This window comes from Jaculus jaculus, chromosome 1, assembly GCF_020740685.1.
Source record: "Jaculus jaculus isolate mJacJac1 chromosome 1, mJacJac1.mat.Y.cur, whole genome shotgun sequence".
In the NCBI taxonomy this organism is placed as follows: domain Eukaryota; kingdom Metazoa; phylum Chordata; class Mammalia; order Rodentia; family Dipodidae; genus Jaculus; species Jaculus jaculus.
The window spans coordinates 227,792,186-227,804,286 of NC_059102.1; the positions used below are offsets into that span (position 1 = coordinate 227,792,186).

General features: G+C 45.5%; 1 protein-coding gene across 7 annotated transcripts in view; it reads left to right on the forward strand.

The window, feature by feature from the left end:
• LOC101604584 (BTG3 associated nuclear protein) overlaps positions 1 to 12,101 on the forward strand; it is a 107,878-nt gene that overhangs the window by 34,703 nt on the left and 61,074 nt on the right. For all 7 annotated transcript variants that reach the window (XM_045141633.1, XM_045141635.1, XM_004666054.2 and 4 more), the window contains exons 2-3: positions 6,239 to 6,375; positions 9,964 to 10,055. In XM_045141633.1, the coding sequence (XP_044997568.1) occupies positions 6,306 to 6,375; positions 9,964 to 10,055 (162 nt within the window). In that variant the 5' untranslated portion in view covers positions 6,239 to 6,305. The remainder of the gene's footprint in view (positions 1 to 6,238; positions 6,376 to 9,963; positions 10,056 to 12,101) is intronic.

The following is a 12,101-nucleotide window of genomic DNA, read 5'->3' on the forward strand; positions in this document are numbered from 1 at the left end:
GGCTTCAGGGCTGCATTAAGCAGGTTCAAATCAGGTGGCTCCTTTCTGACAAGGCAGTTGGGGCAGCTTCACAGATGTAAGGGGCTGAGCTCCTTCCAACTCTGCTCTTCCATTCCTTCTTGGTTTCCAGACTTGGACCTAGCAGGAACAGGGCATGGAGAAGGCCAAGGGCTTACGCCGGTTCTTTCTTGAGGACGATTCCTCGTCTCTTCTGCACCTATGCCTCTGGATAGAGCTTAGGCCTTTGGCCACAGCTTGCTGCTGGGGAAGCTGGGAAGGTGAGTGTGGTGGCTGTGTTCAGATACTGCCCTGAGCTATGGACAGCAGTCAGTAGATCATTCTGGTATTGACAACTGCAAACTTTTGCTTGTCTGTGCAGCTGTTTCCTTTAAAGGGGTCTGTAGTGTTTTTTTTTTTTTTTTTTTTTTTTTAATTAGTAAGTTAGAAAGCAGTCAGAGACCCTGGACTGTTGTAAATCTATCAATTCAGAGTTGGGCTGGATGGCATCATCAAAGGGAGGACCACTGCCTTTGTTAAGATCTTCAGCTAATCCTTCTAATAGTTTTTGCTTCTCAGTTTGCAAGAGAAGACTGGGATTATGTTATCTGCCTTTAGATGGATTCAGGGTGGTATGGCCAGAGAGTCCTCCTTAAAGGCATGGCAGGGTGGCGTGGACATAGAGGCTGTTCGTAGCACTCTTGCACTTGACTAAGGATAGTCCTTAGGTTGGTGGCTGAAGACTTGCCCTGTGCTGATCAGAGTTGCAGGGGAGGTGACCTGGGCACCCTGCCTCCGCCCTGCCTGGCCATTTTGTGAAAGCGTAAGTGGTGGGTGCACACGACAAAGAAGGCAGAATATTGCAGGAGGGTAAAAGTTAAAAGTCATTTCAGGGCTGGAGAGATGGCTTAGTGATTAAAGTGCTTGCCTGTGAAGCCTAAGGACTGAGGTTCGATTTCCCCAGCACCCACATAAAGCCAGATGCAGAAGGTGGTGCATGCATTTGGAGTTGGTTTGCAGTAGCTAGAGTCCCTGGAGCGCCCATTCTCTGTCTCTGTCTCTCTGTTTCTCCTTCTCTCTCATATAAATGAATAAATAAGTAAAATGTTTTTATAAAGTCATTTCCTTTTCTTCCTGTATGTCCCAGTCTTGGCAGTCTTGTCTGTCTTGGCCTGGCCATACTCTGCCTATCTAGCCGCCCTCCCCTTTGTCCTACTGGCTGTTTTCAGCACAGTGGCTCTTGAGAGGTCTGGCTTCTCACTTCCCACAGGGGCCTGGGTCCCGCTGCTAGCTGTTCTTGTGCTGCCGAACACTGTGCCTTAGTTCTGCCACAGCTCCGTTGAGTGTTTTTGGTCACTAATGTGCAGTAGAGTGCTGGAGGAGTCCCGCGCGGTTAGCGAGTGAGCGCGCTGTGGCTGCCGCTGCTCTTCAGTGCCGCCTGAAGGTGGCAACCACAGCCTAGGACTCCATTTCTGGGGTTCATCCAGTGTGACACTTGGTGGCCTCTGCAAGTAGTTAGCAAAATAGTGTCTTGTTCAGGTTTGTATTTTGTCAGCTACACAGCCTGGCTCATCTTTCCATTTTGTGATTTTTTTTCCCCCTGTGGATCTACTTTAAATTGCTTAAGCTCATTTTGAGTGGCTTTACTGGTTTCTCTTGCTGTGAATGAAGGAAATGAGCTTTTGGCCTAGAAATGGCAGATTTTCTTTCTTCTTTTTTCATTTTGTTTGAATTTTCCCTTAACCACACACACTTACACGCTCGCATGCACATATGCACACAGCCTTTCCAGGGCTGGGAGATAGCTCAGCAGCTACATAAAGTGCTTGCTATGCAAGCATGAGTACCTGAGTTGGGATCCCCAGACTGTATGTAAGAGGACCGAGCTGTGGTGGGTTTCTGTAATCCCAGACTGCTTACGGCCATATGGGAGGCAGAGAGAATTCCCTGCAGCTGCGGACCAGCTAGCTGGGCAACTGGAGCAGGGAACAGCAACCAGAACAGGAGACCCTGCCTCAAGTGAGACGTAAGGTGAGATCAGAGACTGCCAAGTTGTTCTTCGATTTCTACACGTGAGCTGTGGCATGCACATATACACACTCACATGCCTACACATGTCATCATATAGACAACATACACATTTGCCAACAAGCCCCTTTTCATTAAATACAATGTCAACAAGAAAATTGCATATGTTAGGTGGCAGTGACTTGTGTTTTATAGTGAATTTTTCTGTGGTTAGTCACTAATAATATTGTTTTCTACCCAAAGTTTCTTTTTGATTTTTTTTTTTGTGTGTGTGTGTGTGTTTCGAGGTAGGGTCTCACTCTGGTCCAGGCTGACCTGGAATTAACTCTGTACTCTCAGGGTGGCCTTGAACTCACGGTGATCCTCCTACCTCAGCCTCCCGAGTGCTGGGATTAAAGGTGTGCACCACCAAGCCTGGCTTCTTTTTGATTTTTTTGAGGTAGGGTCTCACTCTAGGCCAGGCTGCCCTGGAACTCACTCTGTAGTCCCAGGCTAGCCTTGAACTCACAGTGATTCTCTTGCCTCTGCCTCCTGAGTGCTGGATTAAAGGCATGTGTGACCATGCCTGGCTTCATTTTTTGATCCCGTTGTTTTAGTTTTGCCCCGTTTTTTTGGTTAGCTTTTGAAATTTCCTTCAGTTTCCATGGATCCTCTTTCAGTGCTAATGGGGTGGCATAGGTTGCCTCTTTGCTCTATTCTTAGTGTCCTTTGCTATATAAAAGCTTTTTGAGCGCTGGAGAGATGGCTTAGCAGTTAAGGTGTTTACCTACAAAGCCAAAGGATCCCGGTTCGATTCTCCACCACCCATGTAAGCCAGATGCACAAGGGGCGCATGCGTCTTTAGTTTGTTTGCAGTGGCTAGATGCCCTGGTGTGCCCTTCCTCTCTCTCTCTCTCTCTCTCTCTTTCTCTGCCTCTTTCTCTCTCTCTTAAGTAAATAAATAAGTAAAATGTATTTTAAAAAGCTTTTTAATTTCATGAGGTCCCATTGGTTGATTAATGGTTTTACTTCCTGAGCAACTGGGATTATATTCAGAAAGTCATTGCCTATGCCAATATGTTGAAGGGGTCCCCTACTTTTCCTCTAGCAGCTTCAGAGCTTCTGGTCTGATATTAGGGTCTTTGAACCATGTGGACTTGATTCTTGTGCATGAGAGAGATAAGGATCTATTTTTATCCCTCCACATATAGATGTCTAGTTTTTCCAGCACCATTTGTTAAAGAGGCTCTCTTTTCTCCAGTGAATATTTTTGGCATTTTTTTAAAATCAAAAATTAGATGGCTATAGCTGCCTGGGTTTACATCTCGGTCCTCTATTCTGTTCCAGTGATCTATGTGTCTGTTTTTGCACACTTCAAAAAAAATATTTAGTTAATTAATTTATTTGCAAGCAGAGAGAAAGACAGAAGAGAAGAGACAGACAGACAGAGAGAATGGGTGCACCAGGGCCTCTAGCTGCTGCAAACAAACTCCAGATACATATGCACGACTTTGTGTATCTGACTTCACATGGGTACTGGGCAATCAAACCTGGGGTGTTAAGCTTTGCATTGCATAGAAGTGTCTTAACTCCTGAGCCATCTCTCCAGCTCTGCAGCACTTTTCTTCTCTCCATTTTATTCAAGGATTGGTGTGGACCCTAGCACCCCCAAAACCAGGTGACTTATTTTTAAAACAAAACAAGATGAACTCACAAACTAACTTCCTTCCTTTCTTTTTGGTAGGGTCTCACTTTAGCCCAGGCTGACCTGAAACTCATGGTGTAGTCCCATGCTGGCCTTGAACTCATAGTGATCCTCCTATCTCAGTTTCCTGTTTGCTGGCATTAAATGTGTGTGCCACCATGCCTGGCAAAACCATTTTTTCCAATTCCATTGCAGTTGTTATATTTGTTGATTGTAAATGTTTTCATGATTGGCCAGGAGTAGCATTTTCAGATGCAAAGCCTAGTGGCTCTCAAGATGTCTCACATGCTGTGTGACAACAGCATCCTTCAGATGCAAGCCTAGAAGCTTTTGTCTTATCCTTGTCTGTGCTGTGACCTGCTCAGCTTGTGCATTTCCCGCCCCAGGTCTGGCATTGTCCCCATCTTCAGGGAGCCTGGGTTTCTTCTAATGAGAAGTGGTACTTAACACCATGGCCCGGGCTCCAGGGACACACACTGCTGCTGGGTTGATTGCTGTCTTTATTCTTTCAGTGGACAGGGACAGTGTCCAGATTGTGGCACCCCTGTGTGTATGTCATCTCTCTCTGACCATGGTATCTGCTTTTGCTCACTAGCAAGAGCACCAGGGATGGCGAACTGGTATTTCTGTAATAGGCATTCTTAGAAGGATCTTCCAGCACTGCCATGGCAGTAAGTTAGAACTTGTTTTGCAGCATCCGTCCTTTCCATTCTTCCCTCTTGAAGCACCCACACTGTTAGAGCACATGGGAGTCCTCACTTTCCCTGCTGCACAGTGGCCGCTTCGTCTGGTTGGCTGCTCAACACCGGCCACAGGAACGCTGTTCTCTGACATGTGTGTGGACCAGCCCGCTGCCCTTGTACTTGAGAGTGGTTTTGTTTCAGAAACTTCTTGGTTCTTATAGTATCTTAACTCTGCTAACCCGTTTTCTGTTCTGGCTTAATAATCAAGTTCTCTTTCCATTGTCATTTGCTTAGATGTGTAAATGAAATTTCCTTTTCCCTTAGGCTTATGATGTACCCTTTTATTAAGCAGCTTCCCACCCCACCCTGGTTCAGAGTGCTTTCTTCTGTGTTTCCTCCTTTCTCTCCCCTTCTTTGCGTTCTGGGCTTGAAAGCCAGGGTCTTGCATTTGTTATCACTGTGCTGCACCCCACCAAGGAGAGTCTTTATAGATGAGTTTGTTTCTTTTCAAGGTAGGGACTCACTCTAGCCCAGGCTGACGTAGAATTTACTATGTAGTCTCAGGCTGGCCTTAACTTGACAGTGATCCTCCTACCTCTGCCTCCTGAGTGCTGGGAGTAAAGCCATGTGCTACCACACCCAATTTGTAGATGAGCTGATTTTTCTTTTTTTAGAAATATATTTTTATTGATTTATTTATTTGAGAGAGAGAGGGAGAGAGACAGGTAGAGAATGGGCATGCCACGGCCTCTAGCCACTGCAAGTGAACTCCAAATGCATGTGCCACTATGTGCATCTGGTTTACATGGGTTCTGGGGAATTGAACCTGGGCTCTTAGGCTTCATAGGCAAGTGGTTTAACTACTAAGCTATCTCTCCAGCCCTAGATGAGGTTTTGAGACTCCATTCTTCTAACCCGATTTTTACCTGTTCAATCTCCTGTTGTAGGCTTGTTGTCTTTTTTCATTTTGGTTTGTCTTCTATGCTATGTTTTCTTGAACCTTATTTAGATCTGTGTATTGATGGACTGTAGTTTACCTTGGCCTTATAATCATTTTTGAAAATAAAGTCCCTGGTGGCTGAATTAAGGTGACACAGGAGCTGGAAGAAAGTCACAGAAGAGTCTGTCTGGAGGTGCTGCAGAGTAGCCAGAACACTCTTAAGATATGGTGGTCACTGCAGAGGCTAAGACCTGGAGAACAGATGGTGGCAGAGTGCTTCTGTAAGCAGCCAGGACCCACCGACGCTTTGGGCTTGGTGTAAGGTTTCCAAGTCTTTAGGAAGGCAGCTTTGGAACTGGCACGAGGAGTACGTGGGAAAGTGGGACTATCACATGGGTTGTCCTGACAAGGAAACAGGCAGCCCATCACATTCCAAGCAATTTAATCAGAATATGATGCTCTTGAGAGTCTGGAGCAAGAACAGCCATATGTTAAGAATCCAGACTGCCAGGTGCAATGCCTCACACCTATAATCCCACCACTGGGAGGCTGAAGTAGGAGGATCAGTGTGAGTCTGAGGCTAGCTTGGGCTACAGAGTGAGTTCTAGGTCAGGCTAGGCTAGAGTGAGACCCTGCCTTGAAAAAAACCAACAATAAGCAACAAAAGTCCACAGACTTTAAGACAAAGAGGTTCAGTAGGAGAGGGATAAGAGGGTAATGGGGCAATCTATTGTATCAGAACACAACATATATGTATGAAATTGTCAAATAACAAGAAATAAAAAAGTTAAAAAAAAAATCTCCAGACTTTTGAGTCCTCTTGGATATGCACGTTCAGTAGCTTTTGTCATTTCACGTGCTGTGAAGGCTTATCTTCCCTTCTTGCTCCTGGCTCTGTTCTCGTAGGTGGCAGAAGCCCAGCGCCCTGTGCCCCGGATTTCAACTCCTGGGTGGGCCATCTTCTTGCGTCTGGATGATGTCAGAACAGGACCTGGCGGACGTGGTGCAGATCGCAGTGGAGGACCTGAGTCCTGACCATCCAGGTACAAAGCTTTGGGACAGAACAAACTGTTAGTCTCTTTATTCATTCAGACCAGAAGCCACACCAGTGGTTTTGGTCCTTCAGACGAAGCAGGAGCAACAGTGACACCTGCTCTGTATGAAGTTCAAGTTTAGGCTGTAAACAGGGCCCTGCCCTCTGATTTTCTCACACCACAATGCTAGCCCCCAGGTCTCTTTCCAGAGGTGCAGCCATCATGCCTAGCACCCTTTCTATAGTGTCCTATTGTGTGACTTCCCCTGTGTAAAACTTAGTACTACAGTGGACCATGGCAGTATTTTTTTTTTTTTTTTTTTTTTTTTTTGAGGTAGAGTCTCACTCTAGCTTAGGCTGACCTGAAATTCACTGTGTATTCTCAGGTGGGCCTCAAACTCACGGTGATCCTCCTACCTCTGCCTCCTGAGTTCTGGAATTAAAGGTGAGCGCCACCATGGCTGGCTTTTTAATTACTTTTTTTTGTAGGTGCATAGTGTGCATGATATGGGGGGAATAGCATATGCATGAGTACATGCTGATCAATGCCTGAGGGCACGCCTGCAGAGACCAGAGAAGGACACTTTGGTGTCCCTCTCATCACTCGCCCATTTAAAAAAAATTTTTTTTGTTTATTTTTATTTATTTATTTTAGAGTAATAGACAGAAAGAGAGAGAGAGAGAATGGGCACACCAGGGCTTCCAGCCACTGCAAACGAACTCCAGACTTATGTGCCCCCTTGTGCATCTGGCTAATGTGGGTCCTGGGGAATCGAGCCTCGAACCGCGGTCCTTAGGCTTCACAGGCAAGCGCTTAACTGCTAAACCATCTCTCCAGCCCTCTTGCCCATTTTTGTTGAGACGGAGGCTCTTATTTATTCCAGAGCCTGCCGTTTTCCTCAAACCTCAGTAATTCTCATCTCTACTCCCCATCAGACTGTGGTTACAGATGTGCATTGCCATGCCCAGCTGTTTATGTAGGTGCTGGGGAAGCAAACTTGGGTGGTCTTAGACCCCTTCAGGCCCTCATACTTGCATAGGAAGCTCACTTAACTACTGAGCCGTCTCTCCAGCCCTTAACTAAGTATTTTTAAATTTTCTCATGCAATTTATTAACTTTTTCAAGTTTTGTTAACCTTAGAACAAGTTACAGTAAAAATTTTAAGCTGTGTGGTGGCACACACTTTTGATCCCAGCACTTAGGAGGCCAAGGTAGGAGGATAGATTTGAGTTCAAGGCCAGCCTGAAACTACAGAATGAATTCCAAACTCTGCTTCAGAAAGTAAAAATAAACAAATAAATAAAATTAAGTTTTATGACAGCACTTTTAACATTATATTTAGCCATTTTAAGATAGTGTAATGACCTCGGTTGTCTTTAAGGCTCATAAAATGGCATCACTATTGCCAGCTGTTTTTTTTTTTTTTATTAATCTTATTTTATTTTTTCTCAATCTTTTAAAACATTTTCCATGATTATAAAAAATATCCCATGGTAATACCCTCCCTCCCCCCTTTTTCCCTTTGAAATTCCATTCTCCATCATATCCCCTCCCCATCTCAATAAGTCTCTCTTTTATTTTGATGTCGTGATCTTTCCCTCCTCTTATGATGGTCATGTGTAGGTAGTGTCAGGCACTATGAGGTCATGGATATTGAGGCCATTTTTGTGGCCAGCTGCTTTTGGTGCTGCACACTTTTGATCTCAGCACTTGGGAGGCAGAAATAGGAGGATCATTGTGAGTTTGAGGCCAGTCTGGGACTACAGAGTGAGTTCCAGGTCACCTTGGGCTAGAGTGAGACCCTACCTCAAAAAAACAAAATAAACAACAACAAAACAACTTGTCAAGAACGAAGCAGAGGTCTGGGGAAATGCCACGGTAGGTAAAGTACTTGCTGCGCAAGCCTCACGTCCCGACTTTGAGTCTCCAGAACCTGTGCAGAGCTAGACAGGTAGACGCTTGTAATCCCAGTGCCTTGTACTGGGGAGATGGCTCAGCTGTTAAAGGCATTTGCTTCTGGTGGGCTGAGTGTCTGTGAGGGGAAGTCAGTGTACCTGTCTGTGAACGTTCAGATGCCTGGCACAGTGATGCTCATCTGCATGTCTGCAAACATACAGAACACACTTATTGCTTATGTGTAGTCATATAATATGTACACTCATTTGTTCTTGAAGGAGCTAAAGCCATTGACTTAGAAGTCACCAGTCAGGTGTTGCAAAGGGAGGAGGCAAGGCCCACACAGGTCTGTAGGCAGGATGGCTTTGGCCGAGGCACGCATGTAGAATGAGGCCAGAGAAGTATACCAGCAGTCGGGTAGTTCAGACAAGACTTGAAGAAAACCAAATTCTCAAGACACGAGGTTCAGTAAAAACATCGACTATGATGCTCTATCTAACTGTAAGTCTGTTGAGGTGGACTAGGTCTGGGAAAACCGACCCAGATAACGAGATGACGTGGCAGTGGATGATCCTGCTCTTTGATTCTGTAGTTATCTTCTTTTTTTTTTTTGGTTTTTCAAGGTAGGGTCTCGTTCTAGCCCAGGCTGACCTGGAATTCACTGTGGAGTCTCAGGGTGGCCTCGAACTTGTGTTGATCCTCCTACCTCTGCCTCCCGAGTGCTGGATTAAAGGCGTGCACCACCACACCAGCTTGTAGTTATCTTTTTTTGAAAAGTATTTTTATGTATTTATTTATAAGCAGAGAGAGAGAGCGCATGCGCGAGAAAAAGAGCACGTGCAAAAGTGAGTGAGCATAGGCATGGGTTCTGCAGGGCCTCTAGCCACTGCAGATGAACTCCAGATGCACACACCTCTTTATGCACCCGGTTATACACGAGTACTGGGGAATCAAACTCTGGTTGTTAGGTTTTGCAGGTCAGCACTTTAATGCTGAGCCATCTCTCCATCCCTGTAGTTATCTTTTTTTATTTTTTTTTTGTTCATTTTTATTTATTTATTTGAGAGCAACGGACAGAGAGAAAGAGGCAGATAGAGAGAGAATGGGGTTTTAGAGAAGATGGGGAAGTTGGGGTGATACTACAGAGGCCCAGAATTGGGAGTGGGTTGTTTATCTAAAGCCAGCCATGAAGGTGAGCACAGGCTGCTGGAGCAGCTCTTCTACGTCACTGCACTATGAAGGAGGGGTGGGGTCTGCAGAACTCAGCCTGTTAGGTTCATGCTGGTCTGGAGCACATGTGACCTGCCGGTGGTTATGTCTGTCCATCCATGTATGAGCCCTCCCCCCCCCCCCATACTGGGACACAGTGCTTTTGATACTGCCGTGAGGTAGCCATGGACAGGCCTTTAATAAGACTGGGAGGGTGTCACACCTGAAGGTTGAACAGAGATAGGTCCAGCGGGCTCTAGAGAGCATGGGCTACATGGCTGAGTTTTGGTGTCATGACACACTCGGTTTTCTTTGCAATGACAGAGGGTCCTTAGTTTTGCCTGGTTAAGAATTTTAGCGTTAGCCAAGTGAAATAAGAAATAGATTGTGCCATTTCTCACTCTACCTTAATACTGTTTTTCATTTTAGTGGCAAAGAATTCTGAGAAACCTGTGCTAGCCTCTAAGTTTCTACCTCTGTTGTTGCTTTCAGTTGTTTTGGAGAATCATGTTGTGACAGATGATGACGAACCTGCTCTGAAACGCCAGCGACTCGAGATCAATTGCCAGGACCCCTCCATAAAGGTACTAGCAAGGGTCCTGGGTGGGCTCCACCCATATTCCTGCCATTGACTAGGGCTTAGAGCTGCACCTTGTCACAGCTCTGGAGCTACAGGGGAGACTTTCAGTACCTGGTGGCTTCAGGTGGTCTTGGCCACATCACTGCAGTCTGTGTCAAAGGCCTACCCTACTCCAGGCCAGGGTGACCTCATTTACTATATATCTGCAAAAACTTTTTTTTTCCCCTAGATAAGGCCATAATGACAGGTTTTGGGGGTTAGACCATGGAGATGCCATTCAGCCAGTACAGAGTGCAGACCAGTTTCAGCTTTCAGAGAAAACTGGACGCTGTTAGGGTGGGGTGCTGTCAAGTGTGGCGTCTTCCTGCACACACACAGGCTTACCTCTGATGGGAGGAAAGTGAATGTTACTGTGGCCTTGTTGCTTCTGTGCCTGTCAGTAGGTGTTTGAATCCTGAAGTTTGCTGGCTGGGGTTCTTGAACCTACTCAGTCAGTAACTGGGTTTGGGATTTGTGTATCTGCTTTCTTGGATCGGCAGCTGCAGACTAGAGGTAAGTTTTAGAGCATGCAAGGTCTGTGGGAGCAACTCATGCAAGTCCGCAGCTCTTCAGGTGCTTTCTTCGCTCGTGGAAACGTTGGCTTTGGAGATGTTCAGTCAACTTTGTTAACAAGGAGAAGCAGTCTCAGCGTATGTAGGTGACTTAAAAATACGCTCACAGTAAAAATTCCAGTTTCTAACCAGAAGGTGGTTGTGTTAGTGACACACCATATCATTATATTTTAAAATAAAATGCAATCATAAGTTTATCACAAAACACACAGTGGGGACATTTACCAAGTGAACAACACACGTCTCTGTGGCACTATGGATAGTACTTTGCATGTGTGCAGTCACATGTAGCCATGTTGAAAACATCACCTGCTACCTTGCTAAGAACTCTTTTTTTGGGACAACTTTCATAAATACAGATTGTATACCATGATCATAATCCTCTCCCACTCCCCCTTATCCACTCTTTTTTTTAAAAAATATTTATTTATTTATTTGAGAGAGAGAAAGAGGCAGAGAAGGAGAGAATGGGTGCTCCAGGACCTCTAGCCACTGCAAACGAACTCCAGATGCATTTGCCACCCTGTGCATCTGGCTTACGTGGGTCCTGGAGAGTTGAACCGGGATCCTTTGGCTTTGCAGGTAAACACCTTAACTGCTAAGCCATCTCTCCAGCCCCTCCACTCTTTTTTAAAAAATGTATTATTTACTTCTTTGAGAGAGAGAAAGAGATTAGAGATAGAGACAGAGGGAAAGAGGCAGATGCAGAGAGAGTGAGTATGGGCATGCCAAGGGCCTCTTGCCACTGTAAACAAACTCCAGACACGTGTGCCACTTTATACATCTGGTTTACTGGGGAATCACACCTAGGTGGTCAGGCTTTGCAAGTAAGCACCTTTAACCACTTAGCCACCTCTCCAACCTTTTTTTAATTTTTTTTCATTTTTATTTTTATTTATTTATTTGAGAGTAACAGACAGAGCGAGAAAGAGGCAGATAGACAAAGAGAGAGAATGGGTGCGCCAGGGCCTCCAGCCACTGCAAACGAACTCCAGATGCGTGCGCCCTCTTGTGCATCTGGCTAACGTGGGACTTGGGGAATCGAGCCTTGAACCTGGATCCTTAGGCTTCACAGGCAAGTGCCTAACCGCTAAGCCATCTCTCTAGCACCCCCCCCCCTTTTTTTTTAAAGGCAGTATCTCATTCTAGCCTTTGCTGACCTGGAACTCACTCTGTAGTTCATCCTGGCCTTCAGCTCACAGCAATGCTCCTATCTCAGCCTTCTGAGTGGTTAGGATTAAAGATGTGCACCACCACACCCAGCTTTTATTCATTTATTTGTCTTTGGCATGTGTATGTGTGTGATGTGAGTGAGTGAGTGAGTGTGTGTGTGTGTGTGTGTGTGTGTACCTGTGTGTGTGTATGTGGAAGCCAGAGGTCATTGTTGAATGTCTTCCTCAATTGTTTGTCATCTTATTTATTGAGGAGAAGGTCTCTTG